The following is a 23240-nucleotide window of genomic DNA, read 5'->3' on the forward strand; positions in this document are numbered from 1 at the left end:
GGTGAATTAGATATATTGCTCCTTGTTTAAACAGAGTTAACCAATTAGGATTACCAAATAAACAAAATACCATATAATGTGAAATATTATGTGATTATGTTTTTCTTTATTCTAATGAGAAAGTATCCACTCTAGCAGAATTTCCATGGAGCTACAAAATTCCAATCCTTTATTAAAATGAAAAGAACTGCCAAAGAGTATAGAGAATATTTGTAATATTTATTAGGTTCTATACTGAGTATCACATGTTCCTCACTAATAAGTGTTTCTTTCCAGTGATGATGCTAACATTATGACATTTTGTGATTATTACTCTGTTTAATGATTATCAAACAGTTCAAGTACATTTTCTTCCTTTGGGATAGACGTCCCCCTTGTTTGAAGGGTAACAAGAACTTTTGTATTATCAGTGACCAAGTTAGTTCTTGCCTCAGCAGCACATATAGTAAAACTGTAGTGTCAGTGACCAAGTTAGAAATAATAATTAAGCAGACATTGAAGGCAACTCTTAAATCCTAGCAGACCAAAACCAGCAAATACCAGACAATTATACCTTACTTTGTGAAACCCAATATAGAACACTTAAGGTTTACAAAACCAATAATTTTAGTGAACATCTACCATATGTCATCCAGACCTTCAGAATATAAAGATCATAAATCATTAATAACACTACTTGAACTTACTACAAGAAACCACTCTCCGTTCTTTCCCCCAAATCTCCTTCACCGACAGAATTCCCTAACTCAGTTAATGGCAATTCCCTCTTTTTAGCTGCTCAGGCCAAAAACCTTGAAGTTTGAATACAAACTTCTAGCTATTAAATGAATAAATTCTGGGTATCTAACATATAGCACAGTGATTATATTACTACTGTATTATATACTTGAAAGTTATTATATTACTCTTGAGAGCAAATATTAAGTGTTCTCACCACAAAAAAAGAAATAATTATGTGATGTGATGCAGGCGTTTACTAATGCTGTGGTGGTAATCATCATGCAATATGTAAGTATCAAATCAACCACACTGTACATCTTAAACTTACACAATGCTTTATGTCAATTATACCAATAAAGCCAGCCGGGATGGAGCAGGGAGCAGGGGAAGGGAGGGGGCAGATGAAAAACCTCAGAATCACTCAGGACTCCTTTTTTTTGCTTTCACATGCCACAATTAATCCATAAGGAAATCCTATTGGCACTACCTTCAAATATATACCCAGAATCTAATCCATTTCTAACCCCCTCCACCACCACCACCCAATTATCACCCTCATCTCTGTACTGAGTTTCACCACGCTCCTGATTTCCATACTTCTATCCTTCCTTATTCTCTATTCTTAACACACCAACCTTATTCTCTATTCTTTTATTTATTCATGAGAGGCACACAGAGAGAAAGAGGCAGAGGGAGAAGCAGGCTCCATGCAGGGAGCCCGATGTGGGACTCGATCCTGGGTCTCCAAGATCCCCGCTCCGGGCTGAAGGCGGCACTAAACTGTTGGGCACCAGGGCTGCCCACCAGCCAGTTTTTAAAGCGTAAGTCAGATTGTGTTACTCTTCTGCTCCAAACTCTTTGGTGACTCCCTACCTTAGAGTAAAAGGGCAAAAGTCTTACAAAAGCCTGCAAGGCTCTTCACAACTTGTCTTGCCTTTACTTGTCTGTGCTCTTCCCCTAGATTACCTCATTCTGGACACTGGCCTCCCTGCTACTACTTGATTGAACAAGGCAGGTATACTTCTGTCTAAGACATTTACGTGATACTTCACTCAAATGTGAACCCGCTTGGTACAGCATTCTCTGACTATCCTATTTTAAAATACAGCTATTCCTGACAACACTCCCACATCCCCCCATGTCTCCTTCCCTATTTCTCTCCATAGCTCTTATCACAAACAATATAATTTACTTATTATTACATTCATGTATTACTATCTCTCTCCCTCCAACTAAAATATCAATTTTATAAGGACAAGGATTTTTGTCTGCTTTATTCACTGATAAATTCCAAGCACCCAGAACAGTGCATATATATATGAGAATCTCTCAAAAAACATTTGTTAAATAAATGAATTGTGTACTGTTACACTCACATGCTGTACCGCTGTAAGACGACAGAATAAAAAACAAAACTCTAGATCAGAAAAGGTTTCAGAGAAAGCACTTAAATTTTGATGAGCAGGAATTGTGCACTGACGACAGAGTGACAGGCTGTCAACGTGCAAGGACATGTCTACAATATGCAATTCATCTGTACTGGAGACAAGCTCCATCAAGTTCAGAGGAGGTTTGCTAAAAGCAAGTTCAGCTTCTTAAAAACCACATTATTTGAAAAAAGGCGAAAAGCACAATTTGATGTAAACTTTATTTTTTCTAAAGATTTTATTTATCTGACAGAAAAATAGAGCCAGAGAACACAAGCAGGGGGAATGGCAGAAGGAGAGGGAGAAGTACACACCCCAACCCCAACAGGGAGCCTGATGTGGGATTCAATCTCAAGACCCTGAAATCATGACCTGAACCGAAGGCAGACGCTTAACCACTGAGCCACCCAGGCACCCCTTGGTAAACTTTAAAAGATGTATATAGGCCAAATAATACTGTACATTTCTCAAATATACAAAATAACAAATACAGGATAAAAGTAATTTACGAGGCCAAAGTACTAAAAGAACCATGACTTGGAAAATAATATTTTCATTCCCCACTCCCCTTCTTTTCGGTCACGTCAAAGATCTTATTTCCTTCCTTTCTTCTTTTTTCCCACTCATGCTTTTGTTCTCATAGAACTAAGGGTCAATTTCCTGCACAATCTGTCTGCACAGGATATCCACTTAAACACCATCCTATCCGCTAGCACCAAACAAAAGGGAAAATGTTTCAAAGACAAAAAACATCCTAACATTTTCCTGAGGCCAAGTATGAACATGTACTGAATCATAAAGAGTTAAAGAACTAAATGCAAGAAAACAAGCTAAGGAATAAAAGCAAAAAGGGGGGTGGGCTATCGGAAGAGCAAGTAAATGTCACAGTGTTACCCAGTAGGTCTACTTTATGCCACTTTCCTCATCGGCCTAAAACAGGCACATCTGGATGATTCAGATGTACTTTGCTCAAATGCAAGTGTGAAGGCTGGGAATGGCTTTTTTTTTTTTTTTTTTTTAAACAATGTGAGGTGACTACTATGTATTGGGTACTTTAGTGGGTTAATCTTTCATTAATCGCTGTTATTGAGGTAGATCATGGGCTTCAGATAAGACAACAGAAGACTCAATTTTCACTTATGCAATACAGAACCCAGGTAGCAAAAATACGACTATTAAGTAATTTTATTACTTTTTTCCAATAGACTTGTAGAAGACAATAAAAATAAGGCAAAACAAAGCAGTTTGTACAAAGCAAGTGACCAGGATTAAACAAGTTAAAAATCCAGAATAAGACTCAAATTCAGAGATAATTCCTAAATTTAATTTTTAATTTTATTAAAAACCATTGTCACCAACTAGTTGTTCAAAAACTTTTATCAGTTTAATTAGAAATTTGTCAGGTAAGGAACTGGAGAAATAAATATAAAAAATTTTCAGTTAAGGCATTTATTTCCAAGCATTCTAAAAACCTTATCTTGCCAGAATTCTACTTTATCTGATTGCACATTCTCTAAGAAGCTACTACTTTTTAATACTTCTTTTAAGAACTATGTAAGGTGGTTGGATAAATCATTCAACAGTTCTCAATATAGCTTAACTCTTCATATCAGGCCATATACATCTTAATATCACAAAATATTACATATTATTCATTTATTCTTTCTTTCAGTAAGTACTTACTGAGATCCTACTATGAAATACCAGAAAAAAAGCACATAAAACATCACCAGCCAACAATGAAGACAGTAACAGTAGCTGAGAAAACTTTTTTGAAATCTCCACTCACACTTGATTACTGTGATTCTCTCTCCTTCCCCAACCTATCACTTTTGAACCATACCTGTCAAGTTGGGTACAGCAGTTTCTGAGGCTTCATTACTACACAGGCAGCAAAGTGACGATGTGTCCTGATCCCTGCCATAACTATTGGGTGGAAGCAGGACTGTTCCAAGGACCATTCCTCTGCCTTGAAGCACAAAAGTTAAACTGTTCTATGTAGAGGAAGTCTTAGAATTCCACTCCCTGACAAGCAATACCACATGCATGTGGCATTTATTCATGTACTCAGTGGCCAGAGGAAACCAATAGGAGGTTAAGAATTTACAAGTCCCAAAGTGGGTGGAGAGTAACCTACAGGAAAATGTCTAGTAATCAGCAAAGACTGAGTCAGAACGGTTCTTCAGAAGAACCTTTGGGAACGTTTTCAAAAAACAAGTAAAATAAAAACCAACACACATAAGAGTAACAAATAATAAAAATACATAGGGATCAATATATATACATGGGATTTTGTTCCTAAATGGATGATGAAGTAAGCCTGTAGAGAAAAATTCCCTTGGAGAAAACCTGTTTACAATAAAATACCAAATATGCTTTTAAAAGAGGAAACGCCCTAAGGAGACTCATCTTTTGCATCACTTAAATTAGCTCAAGTAACCACAAATCCAAAGTCAAAGAAATAGTTACAATCTGATTCATGAGCACAGAAGCCAGGCAATAAATGCCTTCCACTAACATTTTGGCTCTACAGCTTAATATGGTTTAAAATATGGCATGACTGTGACAACATGGATAGACCTAGAGGGTATCATACTAAGTGAAATAAGTCAGACTGAGAAAGACAAATACCACATGATTTCACTTAAATGTGGGATCTAAAAAACAAAACAAACAAAAAGCAGAAACAGACCCATAAATACAGAGAACTGATGGTTGTCATAGGAGAGAAGGGTAGGGAGATGAGCAAAATGGGTGAAGAGGAGTGGGCAACACAGGTTTCCAGTTGTGGAATAAATAAGTCACAGGGATGAAAAGGTACAGTATAGAGAATACAATCAATGGGATTACGATAGCACTGTGTAGTGGCAGATGATAACTACACTTGTGGGGAGAACAGCATAACATATGTACTTGTCAAATCACTGTTGTACATCTGAAACTGATGCAACATTAGTGTGTCAATTATACTTCAATTTAAAAAATAAATAAAATTGTAGGGGCACCTGGCTGTCTCCATTGAGAAAGCATGTGACTTTTTTTTTTTTTTAAAGATGTATTTATCCATTGGAGAGAGAATGAGAAATAGAGAGCAGGAGCAGGAGGGGCAGAGGGAGAAGGTATCTCAAGCAGACTCCATATTGAGCAGGGAGCTGGACGCAGGGAGCTGAAACCAAGAGTTTGACGCTTAACTGACTGTACCACCCAGACGCCCCAAAAGAGCATGTGATTCTTGGTCTTGGGGTGGTGAGTTTGAGCCCACATTGGATATAGAGATCACTTAAATAAACTTCTAAAAAATTAAAATAAATAAAATTTAAAAAATAAATAGCATGACAGTGTTGAAAACTTCTAAATGTTAAAACTTTTAAAAGCAAAAGCCGGTCCATTTCTGTTAGGAAGGACGTTGGGTTTGAGGAGAATAACTACCATGACTTCAAGTGTTTTGACGAAACCTCAGATGCGAGGCCTTCTGGCCAAACATCTGTGATTTCATATTGTTGGAGCCTTCGCTCTATCCCTGGGTTTTGCAGCATTCTATAAGTTTGCTGTGGCCGAACCAAGAAAGAAGGCATATGCAGATTTCTACAGAAATTATGATTCCATGAAAGATTTTGAGGAGATGAAGAAGGCTGGTATCTGGGCAGCCCCGGTGGCCTAGCGGTTTGGCACCGCCTTCAGCCCGGGGTGTGGTCCTAGAGACCTGGGATCGAGTCCCACATTGGGCCCCCTGCATGGAGCCTGCTTCTCCCTCTGCCTGTGTCTCTGTCATTCTCTCTGTGTCGGTCATAAATAAATAAAAAATCTTAAAAAAAAAAAAAAAAAGAAGGCTGGCATCTTTCTTTCAGAGTGCAAAATGAATGTGGAATATAAAGAATTTCTTTGGGTTGTGTTCCATTGAAGTTTGTCACTGACTGTCCTGTGTTCCTGAACTATGAAACACAAACACTGGGTTATGGAATAGTTTTTCTGTTAGTAAACAACTAAAAATTTTTTTTAAAAAAGCAAAAGCCAAATCTTTAATATATAGGAACAAAGTTAAATAAATGTAAAAATCTGAAAATGAGAGTACTTTATTGAGAATTAAACTAGTAAAATTTGCAAATAATACATTATTTAGTGATATAATCTATAAAAATAACACAAGAATGTTTCTAATTGTACAGTTAAGAACACTCATGGATCAATATTTAACAAGCACTGGGACACCTGGGTAGCTCAGCAGTTGAGTATCTACTTTCAGCTCAGGGCATGATCCCAGGGTCCTGGGCCCCGCAGGGAGCCTGTTTCTCCCTCTGCCTATGTCTCTGTCTCTGTGTCTCTCATGAATGAATAAATAAATAAAATCTTTTTTTAAAATTTAATAAGTACCTACTATGTACCAGCCACTGTGCTAGGTTTCAGGCCGATAAAGGAAACAGAGAAAAAGTATAATATACAAGGACTTCCACAGAGTTGAAACAAAACTATAACGTAACCTTAGAGAAAGAATGTCTCTGACATAGATAATTAACCACTTAAAAATATAAAGCTTATACTTTCAATGAAATTAACCTTTATAAGTCAGTATTGTTAACATCAATAAAGCAAGAGTTAAATGACTAATAGTTATGTCACTTAATGACTCAATGTTTCAAATACCAGGTTAAATTTCTCCTTCCCTCAGTAATCTAAAAAAAAATAAGGAAAAGGAGCTGCATAATCCATATTCTATACAAATCTATATTCCATATCATATAATTTACTATTTAGTCAGTAAATCTGCTCTTCAAATTACCAATAGTTACAACTCAGAAAGCTAGAAAAACTTGGTTGAAAAAAAAAAAAGCTAGAAAAATTAAGACAGGACAAAAGTATAGTATAAAGAAAATGAATACTTTTGTGATTCTATGCTGCTTTTACCTATCTAACCAACTGAATAGCTTTTAAACATTTTAAAGAAAAAATGAAAAAGAATGCATGCAAAAATAATAACCAAAAAATGATATATGAAACCCAAGATTAAACTCAACAAAACTATTAGACATGTTCTCATTTTTAAAATTCTCTGTTTTCAGTTTATAAAAGTGACACATGATTATAGAAAATTTGGGAACTATATATAAATAGACAACAACACATACCCATTTCTACAGCTCCACTTGTTAAATTATTAAAATAATATTGATACCTTTGCATTTGGCCCTTTTAATCTGCATGTTTCATTCATTCAGCCAATATTTCTTGAGTGGTTACTATTTGCAAAGCACTTCACTAGGCAGGAAATATCAGGGGTTAGGCAAGAAATAAAGTCCGTAAGAAATGAAGATAGTGGGGTTAGGCAAGAAATAAAGTCCATAAGAAATGAAGATAGTGGGGGAGGAATTTCACTACTTTAAAGAAGGTGATGATGGGTGCCTAGGTGGCTCAGTTGGTTAAGTGCCTGCTTTTGGCTCAGGTCATAACCCTAGCACGCTAGGCTACCTGCTCATGGGGGAGTCTGCTTCTCCCTCTCCTTCTGTTCCTCCTCCAGCTCATGCGCGCATGTGCATGCTCTCTCATAAATAAAATCTTAAAAAAAAGAAAAAAAAAAAAAGAAGGTGACACTTAAGCAAATGCCAAAAACAAAAGAATCTAAGCAGGGATAATGCAGCCAGTGCAAAATCCTGAAAGCAGGAAAAAACCTACTTGCTATGCGGAAGAAATGAAAAGTGTGGCTGTAATTGAGAAAGTCAGAAGAAGAGCATGAAAAGAAGTTAGTAAGATAGAAGCAGCCATATGGCCAGATCAAACACATAAGGATTCTTTTCCAAGGACAATGGAAATCCTATGAATAGTTTCAAGCATGGAGGTCATATATTCTGTCTCCCATTTTATAAAAGACCACTCTGGCTACCGGGTTAAAAAAAATGGATTTGATAAGAAACAAAATTAGAGATAGGCAAATATGTAGCAGTTCAGGAATGGGCTCCAGTTGGCTTGGATGGTGTCATGAAGACAAAGTAGAAGAACTTAAAAATCCAAATTCCAAAATGGAATTGATAGGCTTTACATATTACTTGGATATAAGAAGAGACAGGGTAAAACTAAAGAATGGCTGCCAAGTCACAGGCTTGAGCAAATGGGCAGATGGCCATGTAAATTACTCAAAAGCAATAACAGTATAAATCAAAAGTTCCACTAGACAAGTAAATTTGAGGGAGATAATTAAACACCATGATATATAATTTTGAACCTCAGAGAAGATCCTGGGCTACAGACATCAAAGTATAGATGATATCTAAAACCATGAATCTAGGAGCATCTGGGCGGTTCAGTAGTTGAGTATCTGCCTTTGGCTCAGGGTATGATCCCAGGGTCCTGGGATTGAGCCTGGGATTGAGTCCTGCATCAGACTCCCAGCAGGGAGCCTGCTTCTTCCTCTGCCTATGTCTCTCTCATGAATAAATATATAAAATCTTAAAAAATAAAACCATTAATTTAGGTGAGATCATTTAGGAAGAGACAGACGTGCAGGATCATGCTTATAGGGGAACAATGATTTGAATACTGTGGATTTCTCACTTGAAACCATAAAGGTTAGAAAGAAGTGAAAAAACATTATTATCTTAAGTGCTTAGAGAAAAACTGTCAATTCAAAATTCTTTGTCCACAGAAAATATCCTTTAGAAATGAAGATAAAATAAAGACATTTTCATTTGAAGGGAGGAACGTGCTGCCAGTAGACCTGCTTTAAAAGTATTCAATTCAGACACAATGGAAATTATACCAGAAGTAAATTTTGGGTCATTAGAAATAAAGAAAGAAAAATAAAGATGGTAAATAGACTATTCTTCTCTTTAAGTTCTTAATATAGGATGGTTGGAAGCATACAGTGTAGCATCATCTGTAGGGACCTTTCAATGCATGTAGATATAATATATGACAATTATAACATAGGGAAAAGAAAAATCTATATGATGGTAAGGTTCCCATATTTCACTTGAGGCAGCAAAATATGGATTCAAAGTAGTGTGAAAAGTTCAATATGTATATTAAAATCCCTACAGCAACCACAGGAAAAACCACAGAGATATGGTCAGAAGCAACAGATAAGTGAATATGGAGTACTAAAAAGGCATGTTAATAATCCAAGAGAAAACAGGAAAGGGGAAAGAAATAACAAAAAAATAAAATACAGACCTAAAACCAAACATCAATGACTAACGTTAAATGAAAATGGTCAAAATATAATTATAAGGTGGTTTATCATAATAGATATGTATATTCCAACTAGAGGCTATCTAAAAGAAACTCACTTCAAATACAAACATAGAAGCAGGTTAAAAATAAAAGGATGAAAATATGTGTCCACACAAAAACCTGTATATGAACCTTCACAGAATTATTCATCACAGCCAAAAGTGGAAACAACCAAAATATTACTGAATGGATAAATAAAACGGAAATACTAATATATAACATACATGAACCTTGAAAACACATGCCAAGTAAAAGAAGCCAGTCAAAATGAACACATGTTGTGTGATTCCATTTAGATGAAAGGTGTAGAACCGGTAAATCCAGATACAAAAAGTAAATTAGTGGTAGCCGAGGGTCAGGATGTGGGGAGGAATATGGAATGATTGCCAATGGCTAGGGGGTTTCTTTTTGGGGTGATGAAAATATTCTAAGAGTATATTGTATTGATGATTGAAGAACTCTGAATATACTAAAACCACTGAATCATACACTTTATTTTGATCCATTTAATTTTTTAAAAAAAGGAAAGAAATCATGACCAAAAAGATAGTAGTTAACCCCCATCCCACCCCCAAAGCTCTAACCAGTCACATAAGCATCACCCACTTTCCACTAGGTGCCTGGCATTCAGCTGGTGGCACACTCTGCCCCACTGGACCGACCTGAAAGCACTGGGGCAACAGGTGCCAGTATTCACACTCAGCAGGTTAGTCAAATCAGACAAACTGGTGGGCTAAAATTCAGAAGTTCTCTCCAGGTTTTCTGCCCATCGGCTGAGCACATACAAACTATCGTAAGCCTATAAAATTTAAGGGAGATGGGAAGGGTATAAAAGCAGGAAGTTGGTGGGAGAAAAGAAACTACAGGTCACTCAAGCTTTCTCCTTGGCTAGTGCCTCTGGATATAGACTTTGAGAGACCAGGAGAGGTAAGCTCCAGATTGCTTGCTTGCTTGAAGATTTTATTTATTTATTCATGAGAGACGGGGGGGGGGGGGGGGGGGGGGGGGCGCAGACACACGGGCAGAAGGAGAAGCAGGCTCCTGTGGAACTCAATCCCAGTACCCTGGGATCACAAACTGAGCCACAGGCAGGCACTCAACTGCTAAGCCACCGAGGCATCCCTGGGCTCCAGATTTCTTATAGAAGAAAAAAATCCTTTAAGAAGGAGCTAAGACATGCCATGCAAAATAATTCTTCCTACAGAGGGCACAGGAGACAGGGCAGCTGACTCTCCCATCTAGGAGACAGGAGAGCGGTGAAGAAGTTCTTATAGTACCATGAAGTAAGACAAAAGGCAGGGGGAGAATATTGAGGTTCTGGCCAAATATGAGACTGGTACACACACAGTTAAAGATTAAAAAGCCATCAGGCACTCTCAAAGCCGAATCCTGCCTGCAAACACTGGCTATATAGAGTGCTGCAGAAGATTCTTGCTGTGAACCAAGTCAAGTTAGTTGCCTGGCTAGAGGTGGTGGGGAGGGATAAATGTTTTTATTTTCAAAGGGATGAGGTAGGAAGAGCAGCCATGATTAGTAAAAAGAGACCTGCACGAAGCAGAAAATATTTAGAGAGTATTTTATTTTATTTTATTTTTAAATTTTTATTTATTTACTATAGTCACAGAGAGAGAGAGAGAGAGAGAGAGAGAGGCAGAGACACAGGCAGAGGGAGAAGCAGGCTCCATGCACTGGGAGCCCCATGTGGGATTCGATCCCGGTCTCCGGGATCGCGCCCTGGGCCAAAGGCAGGCGCCAAACTGTTGCGCCACCCAGGGATCCCTAGAGAGCATTTTAATATGTATTTTCATATATATATTTAAAGTTAAGAGAAAACTAATTCAAGCCATGCCCTGTGCAAAAAAAAAGGGGGAGGAGTGAAAAAGACAATTTTTTGGAAAGATTTTATTTATTCATGAGAGACACAGAGAGAGACAGAGACATAGGCAGAGGGAGAAGCAGGCTCCCTGCCAGGAGCCTGATGCAGGACTCCATCCAGGACCCTGGGATCATGCCCTGAGCCGAAGGCAGATCCTCAACCACTGAGCCACTCAGGCATCTCATAAAAGACAAATTTAAAATGAGACCTCTGTCTGGTGCTCGTCTCATCTATCACAGCTTGTTACTTTTATTTTGGAAGAGGAGATATAAAAGTTTCTTTCCATCACTCAGAGGGCAAGTGTAGCCACTTATAAAAGCAGAATGACAGGGACAGACTAGGAGAGTCAGAGGTGAAAAGGAAGAGCAGGAAAGGAATTTTCAAAAATAAAATTAAGGTGACTGTTCCAGAAGGGTGCGGTGAAGGGGACATGGTGGACCAAAGTCTGTTAGTCAAATAATGTTTCAACTTTTAAATTATTCTCTATTCTGTTTTGTTGGGTGTTTTGTTTGTTCAAGTCTAAGATCTTTGTTAACAAGCACCAACAGGAAATATAGGATCCTTTCCCTCCTCTGGCCTGCCTCCACCGAAGCCACCACAATCGCCTGGTTGGCTGGATGCTAGAAGAGTCCTGTGTGTGTGTGGACCCAGGATGAAGGGCAGCCTCCTCCTCTGATGGCTGGGCTTGTGAACAGTGCAGTATCTTTTGGCTTTCCACATCTCTAAAATGTTTTACAACCTTACTAACACTGAATGAAGCTAGGGTTTCTCTGTTCAGTCATTGATTATTTCCACTTCTGAAACATACTGTAAGTTTATGAGCAAGATGTCTGCATGGTTGGGCTTTCCACTGGAAGAGGAACATTTTAAAGCCAGCATTTTGGACTGGTAGTCAAAGGCTACCACCTCATCCTGCAGCCGCTTCTCCTGGCACGTCCAGCACAACACGTGGCTCCCAACACAGAACTACTTGCCTGGAGGAGCTGCTTGTCTTGGGAGAGCAGCCACAGCTGGCCTGAGTCCTACACTTTAAATGGGTTAATTTTATATGTCAATTTATATCTCCATAAAGCATTAAAAACGTTATGCTGTGTGGAAAAGGCCAGATTTAAAGTCTACATATTGCATGATTCCTTTCACATGAAATACCCACAAGAACATGTGTATAGAGACAGAAAGCAAAATGAGTGGTTACCTGGGATGGGTAGGAATGCCAACTGACTATAAAATAGCACAGGAACTTTTTGGGTGATGGAAATGCTCTAAAACTAGACTATGGTGAGAGTTACACAACTATGTATATTGTTACAAATCACTGAATTGTACATCTTTTAAAACTTAAATTTTATGAAATGTAAACTATAGCTCAATAAAGCAGTTTTTTTTTAAAGCACAAAAGGCAATAAACAAAAAGCAAATTCAGACTTTTGTTCTCTGAAAGATATCATTAGGACAATCAAAAGATAAGCTATAGACAGGAGAAAATATTTGCAAATTTTATATCTGGCAAAGGATATATATCCAGAAGATATCAAGAACTCTCAAACTCAGTAGTATGAAAACAAACCACCCAATTTAAAAATGGACAAAGATGGGGATCCCTGGGTGGCTCAGCGGTTTAGCGCCTGCCTTCGGCACAGGGCATGATCCTGGAGTCCTGGGATGGAGCCTGCTTCTCCCTCTGCCTGTGTCTCTGCCTCTCTCTATGTATCTCTCATGAATAAATAAATAAGATCTTAAAAAAAAATGGACAAAACTCTCTGCACCAAAATTAATACAAGAATGACCAATAAGATACTCAACATCAGCAACCATTAAAGAAATGCAAATTAAAACCACAATGAGATACCACTATACATGTATTAGAGTGATGAACCTAAAAATACTAAGAATACCAAGTGCTTACTACAGATGCAAACCAACTGGAACTCTCATAAATTGGTGGGTGGAATGCCATATAGTATAGCCACTCTAGAAAGCAATTTGGCAATTTCTTATAAAACGTCACTTATAGGATCCAGCAATACCACTATTGCAAGTAAGTGTCCTGGAGAAATGAAAACTTCCATTTAAGCAAATACCTGTACATGAATGCTTATGGCAGCTCTATTCCCAACTGTCTCTAACTGGAAATAATCTAAGTGTTCTTCAGTGGATGGATGAACAAACTGTAGTATATCCATACAATGGAATACTACTCAGCAATAACAAAGGAATGAATTACCGATACACACAATAACCCGAACGGACCTCAAAGGCATTATGCTGAGCTTCCCAAAGAAGCCGTTATTGAAAACATATATTTCCCAAAAGACAAAACCATTGTGGTTCCCAGGGGTCAGGAGTAGGGAAGGTGTAACTAAAAAAGTGAGCACAATGGGCTTCTGGGAGAAATGATGACTATTCTGTATCCTGACAGTGGTGGGGGTTACACAAATCTATGCATGGGCTAAAATTCATAGAACTGCATATGCCCAAAAGAGCTGATTTTACTGTATGTTAGTTTAAAAAATAAAAAATGTTAAAGTTTAGGATCCAGTACTAAGCCCTAAGGAACATCTACATTAGGGGAGCAAAGAGAAAGAAGTCAGCAAAGGAGATTAAGAATAGTTGGCAAGGAAGGAAGAGAAAACACCTAAGGCTGAGAAGGGGGGTCTGTATGTGGAAGGAGGGAAGGATCGACAGCATTAACTACAGCTGACGTGTTAATAAATGAGTATATAAGCGTATTCATTGCTTTTGTAAACTATGTATCAAGAACTTTCCCATATTCTTAAAAATCTTCAAAAGCCTTCTTTCTAATGGTTATATATATTTCATCTTGCAGAGGTACCACCACTTCTAATAACACTTATGCGTACCAAATTACAAATCACCTAGTAATAACACTTATGTGCACTTTGTGTCCCTCCCAATTCTTCTCTGATTAACATGATCTCAGAACAAATTTTCAAGTCAAAGGACACTTTCTAGACTCATGATACATACTTCCAAACCACTTTCCAAAAAGTTTTACCATTTTATACTCAGTGACATATAAATGTTTACTTCATCGTCTCTATGTATCTTTTTTATAATTTCAAAAGCAAACAACAGTAACTTGTTTAAATTCACAATTCACTTTCCATTTCTTTTGCTAACTACATAGCAATTTATTCCTCATGACATAAAGCATTTTCTCATTGCTTTTGCTGTTTGTGTTTCCTACTTTGTAAGTTGTTAGAGGCACATACAGTAAATCAATATCAACAAATGGGAAATATAACCTCCAGTGGCACTCTTACTTCTAGATATGACAAAAAGTTCTGATCCTTCTCTATGTAGGCCCTCGATTTCAAACACCTCACAACTGGAGCTGTCATTTTTATAACAGCATGTATTCTTGGAGTGAATGGCCATCTCAGATGAACTATCCCCACAACAGACCACCTATCCCTTTTTCCTACCAGCATGAAACAGCATTATAGAATCCAATGCACAGAAAAGTACTTCTAAGACAGGGGTCTTTCAGTTAACATTTTGGGATCAAACAGTAGACCTTAAAATATATTCAATTCCATTATTATTGAGATGCAGAAACAAAGCTAGTGTCAGAACCAGATGGTCTCAAGGATGGCAGCTGCCATAGTCCTGCCTGCTATTAACCCTCGCTACTCAACCTCCCAACACAGCAGCTATTAAGTCTAAGAAAGCAGAGCACCAATTCCATATCATCTACTTCACTCTTCGTTTTCACCTCCTTACCTTTCTCCTTTGTGAACTCAAGGCTTTAGGAACAAAAACTGGTCTCTCATTACAAAAAACAATCTCAATGTTAAGGTTTTTTAGACTTTTTTTTTTTTTAATCAAAGGACTCAGGCTCTGTATTAAGCAGCCCTTGCTCTGCCATTCAAAAGGTGAGGTGTCAAGTTGAAGAAATTATTTACAATATCTGAGTGTACAATTTTCATTTGTAAAACAGGAAGGAAATGGTAAGTACTTTTTATGGAATCCTTAAATGAGATTAAGCATATAAAATGCTTAGGGGAAAATCTGACACCATTACTTAAAACTTTAATTCTTTCAGTAGTCTAAAAGGGGTGCCTTCCTACCTGGAAAATACATCTATTAAAAGATAAGAATAAATGTGTTGGGCTCAAGTTAGAAGATCTGCATGGATAACAAGAAGTCTGAAGTACAGAAATAAAAATAAGCAACTCTAAATTTTTGCAAAAGTAACTCTCTTTAGATCAGTTAGGAATAGTAGTTATAATCTCCCTAGCTCTCATACAATCTCACATTTGAGTATTATCACAAAAAGTCACAAAAATCAAAATGCTATTTTAATCAGGACCATGCTTACCCTCCTCGTCTATTCAAATCCTGTATAATCTTTCAAAGTGTAGCTAAAGTTCCTAGATTCTCCCTGAACTCGACCTCTCTGACCATTTCTGATTAAGTAATCTTTGCCTTTGCCTAGAACAGCAACTGTCACACCACATTGGGACATCTTCTATAGTGTATTTACTATAATTTATTGCTTCCTTTTTTGTGTGTCTCTTTCCCTCCAATAAGATTAAGTTTCTACATGTATAGAACCATTATGTTTCTCTACCCAATGAAACCCAGCAAAGCGCTTTACTAATAAATGACTGGTAAAAAGGATTAACTCATTCAAAAAATTCAGTGTGAGACTTCTTGTAACAAAAATAAAACCTATTTAGCAGCATCTTTTCCCTTTCTCTACACTAGCATTTCCCAAACTTTATTTTCATTTACCACTACTCTAAGGACTAAAATTACATTTAACTTAATAATTCAACTTAATTCAATTTCTCCCCATAACACAAAGTATAAAAACTAAAAGGATAAGATTTTGCAAGGTAGCACTGAGCTTTGGAGGGTCACAAACCACAGTAAATACCTAAGTTATTATCACCCCTGTTGAGAACGCATGCTCTATACTTAACCAAATCCTCTAAACAGGACTCATTTGTTCCTGTTAGAGTAGGAGCTTTCTCTAATTACAAAACCATAGATGTCAACATACTTTGGACTCAAAGTTTTCCGTTACAGAGGAAGGAAGAGCACCTTTTTCTAAGCAGGGGTTAAAAACATGAACAGGGCAGCCCGGGTGGCTCAGCAGTTTAACACCACCTTCAGTCCCGGGTGTGGTCCTGGAGTCCTGGGATCGAGTCCCGCATCGGGCTTCCTGCATGGGGCCTGCTTCTCCCTCTGCCTGTGTCTCTGACTCTCTCTTTCTGTCTCTCATGAATAAATAAATAAAATCTTTAAAAAAAAAACAAAAAACAAAAAACCGGCAACCCTGGTGGCACAGAGGTTTAGTGCCACCTGCAGCCCAGGGCGTGATCCTGGAGACCCGGGATCAAGTCCCACATCAGGCTCCCTGCATGAAGCCTGCTTCTCCCTCTGCCTGTGTCTCTGCCTCTCTGTCTCTGTGTGTGTGTGTGTGTGTGTGTCTCTCATGAATAATTAAATAAAATCTTAAAAAAAAAAAAAAACCCATGAACACACACACACAATATAAACCAAGGCAGAGAAAAGGCTTTGAGTATTTTAAGTTTTACAAGACCAGACCAAGACACGTTGGAACCTCGGTAGGCTAATAATTAGTACATCTTCAAAACAACATTCTTTAAATATGTGTTCAACATTTACTTAGCAAGAAGCCTGAAATTTGTGCTAAGGGAGAAGGGAAAACAGAAAGGAAGAAGTGGTCCTGAATAATTCATCTCTGGCCCTAAACTCAGGAGTCCCTGACTCAGCAAAAGACCCTGCGACTAACCAGAATTACCCACCTCAGCAGGCACTTTCCCATGCCCATTGGTGGTCTCAGGCTCTAGCCCAAACAGTTTAGGAAAATATTCCCCAATACCACAGATAATACTCCTTATGAGAGGATTTTTAGAAGACAATTTCTTCTCCCTGTTACACTTCCAGAGAACCTTTAGAAATCGACACTGGAGAGGAGCCCAGCTGGCCCATTCCTTAATCCAGTTCAGTGATTTTGCTGCATGAGAAACGTGGCCTGATTAAAAGAGAAGCTTGGAAATATATGTACGTCTTAGTCAAGTAATGTGAGATATTTGTGAGGCAAATGACAGACAACCTTGACATCCAAACAAAAGAATTCAGACTGTATTGGGATACAATAGGTTATCACTGTAGACTCTTGAGAAGTAGTAACACACTGTGCTATTTAGAGAAGACTGCTTTAGGACACCTGAGTGGTTCAGTCAGTCAGCCTTCTGGTTCTTGATTTCAGGGTCCTGACTTCAAGCCCTGCATTGGGCTTCACGCTGGGCATGGAGCCTATTGTGGGGGGTGGGGGAAGGAAAATCTGGGGCGCCTAGGTGGCTCAGTCAGTTAAAACATCCAACTCTTGGTTTCAGCTCAGGTCATGATCTCATGGGATTGAACCCAATGTCAGGCTCTGTACTCAGCGAGGAGTCTGCCTGAAGATGCTCTCCCTCTGCCCCTCCCCCCACACACACACACATGCACTGTCTCTCTCTCTAAAGCAAAAAAATACATCTTTAAAAAAAATAAAGAAGACTGGTCTATAATGCTTCTAATGGACCCCCTGCAGATAGAACAATTATCTAAAAGTTTGCTGCAGAAAACTAAGCAGGGATGATAAGGGCCTGTTTGTGAAATGGACAATGATAGATTTAAGAAATCTCTTGAAGAAGGGAGTAACAGAGGATATAGAAAAGGAAACTAATAAATCTCTCTCTAGTTTGGAACAAAAGGAATATAAAGTAACATCCAGATTTCAAAGACAGAGTTATAAGACTAGAATATAAATGAAGTATATCCCAATGGACATTAAGAGTTGTCAACACGGTTCAACATTTTATACAAAAGACAAAGGAAAGTAGTAGTATTCCATCAAGACATTTTTTTATCAACTAAAAAAGTGGCAATAATCACAAAGTTTTGTATTCAGTTGACAAAATACTCTAATTCAAAATCACTTATTTCTGGATGGTACTAGATAACAGAAACATCTATCCTCATTTTTCTTTCCTTCTTCCATGCATCCTCTCTAGGTGAAATCATTCACATCCATTACTTTTATTTATAAACTCGAGGCTATCAGCTCCTGTATTAGTTTTCTGTGGTTGCTATTAACAAACTGCCACAAATTGTTTGACTTAAAAAACAGAAACACATTCACTCAGAATTCTGGAGGCCAGAAGTCAGAAACTGGTATCACTGGGACAAAATGAAGGTGCTGACAAGGCATCAGCTCCCTTTAAAGGCTCTAGGGGAGAATCCATCGCTTGCCTCTTCTAGTTCATGGTTGCTACCAGCATCCCTTGGCTTGTGGCCACATCACTCCAATCTTTAAGACCAGCATCTTCAGATCTTTCTGCTCCACTGTCACATCATCATCTCCTCTGCATGTGAAACCTCCCTCTGTCTCCCTCTTATAGAGATACTGATTACATTTAGGGCTCATTTGGATAATGCAAGATAATCTCTCCATCTATAAAGACATCTCCCCTCCCCACTTTTTTGCAATGTAACATTTACAGATTCCACGGATCAGGGCATGGGTATCTTTTGGGAGGGCACTCTTCAGCCTATCACAGCTCTCAAATCTCACCAACCCCAAATCACTCTCTTGACCAACTGACTCCTATAGCCTATGGCTAAGTATACTTAGATATCCTAAAAGAACCAAAAACCCATTTTGTTCCTACTTCTGCGTTTTCAGCTTAGCATGTGTGCATGCATGTGTGTTCTGGTTGTTGTTAATGGCATACCCATTCACCCAGGTATCCAATCCAGAAACCTCATCATCATTCTAGAATCCTCTTTCTTCCCTAATTCCCTCCAACACTATTATCCTATGGACTCCAGCTCCCAAATCTCTCAAATCTGTGTACTCTACTCCCTTACCACTGTCCTCATTTATGCCCTATTTCCTTGCCTGCATGGCTATAACATTCATCTACTGATCTTCTTGACTTTAGTTTCATTCTGCTCCAATGTAATATCCACATTGCCTCTAAACTGCTATTTTGAAAGGGCAAGACCACTTCGAGTTACGTTCCTACTTAAAACCTTTAAGAGTTTGAGGGGTGCCTGGGTGGCATAGTTAGTTGAGCATCAGACTCTTGGTTTCGGCTCAGGTCATGATCTCAAAGTCCTAAGATCGAGTCCCCTGTCAGGCTCCATGGCAGAGTCTGCTTGAGTTTCTCTCTCCCTCTGCCCCTCTTCACCTCTGCTCATGCGTATGTGCATCCTCTCTCCAATAAAAAAAAAAAAATCTTTGGGACGCCTGGGTGGTTCAGTGGTTGAGCATCTATCTACCTTTGGCTCAAATCATGATCCCAGGGTCCTGGGATCAAGTCCCACATCCAGCTCCCTGCAGGGAGTCTGCTTCTCCCTCTGCCTATGTCTCTGCCTCTCTGTGTTTTCTCTCTCATGAATAAACAAATAAAATCTTAAAAAAAATAATAAATCTTGGGGGATCTCTGGGTGGTGCAGCAGTTTGGCGCCTGCCTTTGGCCCAGGGCGCGATCCTGGAGACCCGGGATCGAATCCCACGTCGGGCTCCCGGTGCATGGAGCCTGCTTCTCCCTCTGCCTATGTCTCTGCCTCTCTCTCTCTCTGTGTGACTATCATAAATAAATAAAAATTTTAAAAAATAAATAAATCTTTAAACACACACACACACCTTTAAAGGTTTGGGCTCTCTACCGCACAGAGTTAAATTCCAAATTCCTCAGCATGGCATGAGAAAGATCTGCCATGATCCGGCACTTAACCTTTCCAGCCTCTCCTACCTCTCCTCTCACCAGTCTTTCTTGTATCTTATGTTCATCCATGCACAGCTCTACCAAAAGTTCTCTGAATATGTCCATTTGTTCAATCTACAAATTCTTTCCTTCTACATTCTCCCTTTCCAGTTACCTAGTGAACTCACTGAACACAACTCATATTTCTTCTCTTCGGTTTTTCAAAGTATTTTCCCTCACACCTAAAATAAAGTTTCTAACTCTACACTGCATCACAGTCACACAGATTTTTCTAATTATTTGTTATTAGTTATTATTAGTTATTATTCTATTAGTTATTTGGGGAGGAAACCCTGCACAGCACAGAAAAATACACAGTACTATTATTTACAATGTGTGACTCCAGCTTCACCCTATGTATGGATAGGGATTACATTTTACACTTACCTGTCTTCCTAGAACATGTATTCAATAAATATTTGTTGACATGCCACGCCACTTTTTCTTAATTATAGAAACAATACCTGCCCGTTTTTAGAAACTAAAAGAAAAATGAAGGGGGTGGAGTAAAAAATAAATAAAAATAAAAGAAAGATGAAGACAATTAACAGCACCCATGAGGGGCACATGAATGGCCCAGTGGTTGAACATCTGCCTTCGGCTCAGGTCATGATCCCGGGGTCCTGGGATAGAGTCCTGCATCAGGCTCCTCAAGGGGAACCTGCTTCTCCCTCAGCCTATGTCTCTGCCTTTCTATGTCTCTCATGATTAAATAACTTCTTTTAAAAATAAATAAAATCAGCCATGATCTCATTACCCAGAAATAATTACTGATAACATTTGCCATACATTTTAATCCAGTCTTTTCCTTATCTTGTTCTTCAAGATGTTTCCTAATACATACTCTTAGGGCAATTTTAGCCTTAAGGCTAAAATTAAAACATAACCTACCAATTCCTGTAATTTAAGATTTGGAACTTGGCAAAAGAAGGAACTCAGTGCATAGATTTGTTTGGGAAATGAGCAAATTTGATTTATTTCATTTAGATTTCTGTTCTAGTTATTCAGATCCCTAAGATTCAAGATCTATAGAAGTGATATGGTTTCAAGGAATTTCAAAGCAAACTCCATCACTAGGTAGCTATTTTTTATACATTTATAAAACATAAACAATTTAAATTTTCAAGGATGAACAAAATGTAAAATAAAACACAAGATATAATCCACTCCTGAAGTATTTTACCCATTTTGTGGCCAAAACACCAACTACCCAAAAGTATAAACAGTCCTTACATGTTGTCAAAATGCAAAGTTTTCAAAGTGTTTCAGAGATTTATTCTAATGAGCTTATAATTTTAGTTTTAAGTGGCATACTTAATTATGCACTGGTCTTTATGAAAGAGAAGTTGAAGGCTCCCTAGATCTTGCATTTCCTCACAAAGCTGAATCAGAAGTGTAGCTTTCAATTCAACTCTCAAGGAAACAAAGGACTTGTTATAATTTATTATATTTGAGATGCTGAGTAAGCCACATTTTCCCCATCTGCATTTTCCTTGTGTTTCTTATTAGAAGATAGGGTCTTTTCACACAGCTAGAGACAAAATCTATAAATTGGTCCTAATTGTAGTTCTTCAACGGGGTCTGAAGCCAAAACTCTTCCTAACAGGAAGTGTTATCCTGCCTTGTGTAGTTCCACCTGCAGACGTCATTCTTGAAAGAGGATCTTGTATGAAGAGAGTGATATAATGTGGGAATTAGGAATCCTTGTGTCCTAAGAGTATCTCTTCAATATTATCTCCCTAATAGCATCTACTTCTCGTCATTTCTCACATCATCATTTTCCTCTTTCTGAAGGCATAGTCGTCTTGAGATAATATTAGGATATATGCATTTGGGAGTCACCGAGCCACAGTCAGATCAGACTATAAAAAAATAAAAAATAAAAAAAAATAAAAAGATCAGACTATAAACAGCTGTTTGCATTCAACAATATGATCATTAATTTTTCTCTGTATTAATCACTTTATCTTGCACATAGTAGGCCCTCAAGTATTTTTAAATTAATGTGCACAAATGTCTACCATCACGAAGTTTTCTTTTCATTTATTTATTTATTCATTCGTTCATTCATTCATTCATGACAGACTCAGAGAGAGAGAGAGAGGCAGAGACACAGGCAGAGGGAGAAGCAGGCTGCATGCAGGGAGCCTGACGTGGGTTTCGATCCTGGGTCTCCAGGACCACATCCTGGGCCAAAGGCAGCGCTAAACCGCTGGGCCACCGGGGCTGCCCACGAAGTTTTCATGCAAATTAAAAGTGACTCAAAGCAATCCTAGTCCTCTACAGTAGGATTGTAATGACAGCTACCATTTATGCAGTACATACATACCAAGCACTTTACACGCCTTTTTTTTTTTAAAGATTTTATTTATTCATTCATGAGAGACACAGAGAGAGAGAGAGAGAGAGAGGCAGAGACAGGCAGAGGGAGAAGCAGTCTCCCTGCAGGGAGTCCGACATGGGACTCGATCCCAGGACCCAGGATCACACCCTGAGCCAAAGGCAGACACTCAACCACTGAGCCACCTGCACTTTACACACTTTAATTGATGTATTATAATTTATAATATCATTACCTACAGCTCTGAAAGACAAGCATTATTATCACCAACATATAAATTCTCAGAAATGTTAGGTAACTTATTCAAGTTCCAGAGGTGGTGAAGCCAGTGTACAAAATCCTTGCACTTGTCTAACTCCAAACCCCATGCTCCTTTCACAATTTCAGGATGCCTCCTTCATTCAATAGAGAGTGATATAAAAACTGGAATACCTGGAGAAGGTATCTTTCCCTGGAGAAGAATTTCAGAACAGCCAGACTCCCCAAGTGAATTGACTTTGATTCCTCTTTCCATATTTAAGAATGACATTTAAGAATCACACCAGAGAGTAATAAGAATGATAAACACAAAAAAAATAAAAATAAAAATAAAAAAATAAAAAAAAAGAATGATAAACACATGCTTACCATCTAGTCCATTCTATCACAGAAAACTGGACATCTCTGCCATTTATTCCTGGCAGAATAATCACAAATTTTTCCAGAATTAATGCATAATGACTCAGGGAAGAGTTCTAAATATTTGTTATAGGTCATGCCAGAATCCCAAATGCAACAAAAACAGAACCTCTTCTCTCAGGAACTGAACAACTTTCACCTCTTCTTTGAACAATCTTATTTAGACC

General features: G+C 38.2%; 1 protein-coding gene and 1 pseudogene across 6 annotated transcripts in view; one reads left to right on the forward strand and one right to left on the reverse strand.

Moving 5' to 3' along the window:
• The window catches only part of ABL2 (ABL proto-oncogene 2, non-receptor tyrosine kinase), a 113797-nt gene that overhangs the window by 26684 nt on the left and 63873 nt on the right, over positions 1 to 23240 (reverse strand). For 2 of the 6 annotated variants that reach the window (XM_026001222.2, XM_026001220.2), the window contains exon 1: positions 3991 to 5642. The exons of the other annotated variants lie outside the window; for them this stretch is intronic. In XM_026001222.2, coding sequence (XP_025857007.1) covers positions 3991 to 4108 — 118 coding nt within the window. In that variant the 5' untranslated portion in view covers positions 4109 to 5642. Of the gene's footprint in view, positions 1 to 3990; positions 5643 to 23240 lie in introns of those variants that run through there. 6 annotated transcript variants of the gene reach the window in all.
• Positions 5563 to 5823, forward strand: LOC112921724 (cytochrome c oxidase subunit 6C-like; annotated as a pseudogene).

Source organism: Vulpes vulpes, chromosome 13 (genome assembly GCF_048418805.1).
Source record: "Vulpes vulpes isolate BD-2025 chromosome 13, VulVul3, whole genome shotgun sequence".
Lineage (NCBI taxonomy): Eukaryota > Metazoa > Chordata > Mammalia > Carnivora > Canidae > Vulpes > Vulpes vulpes.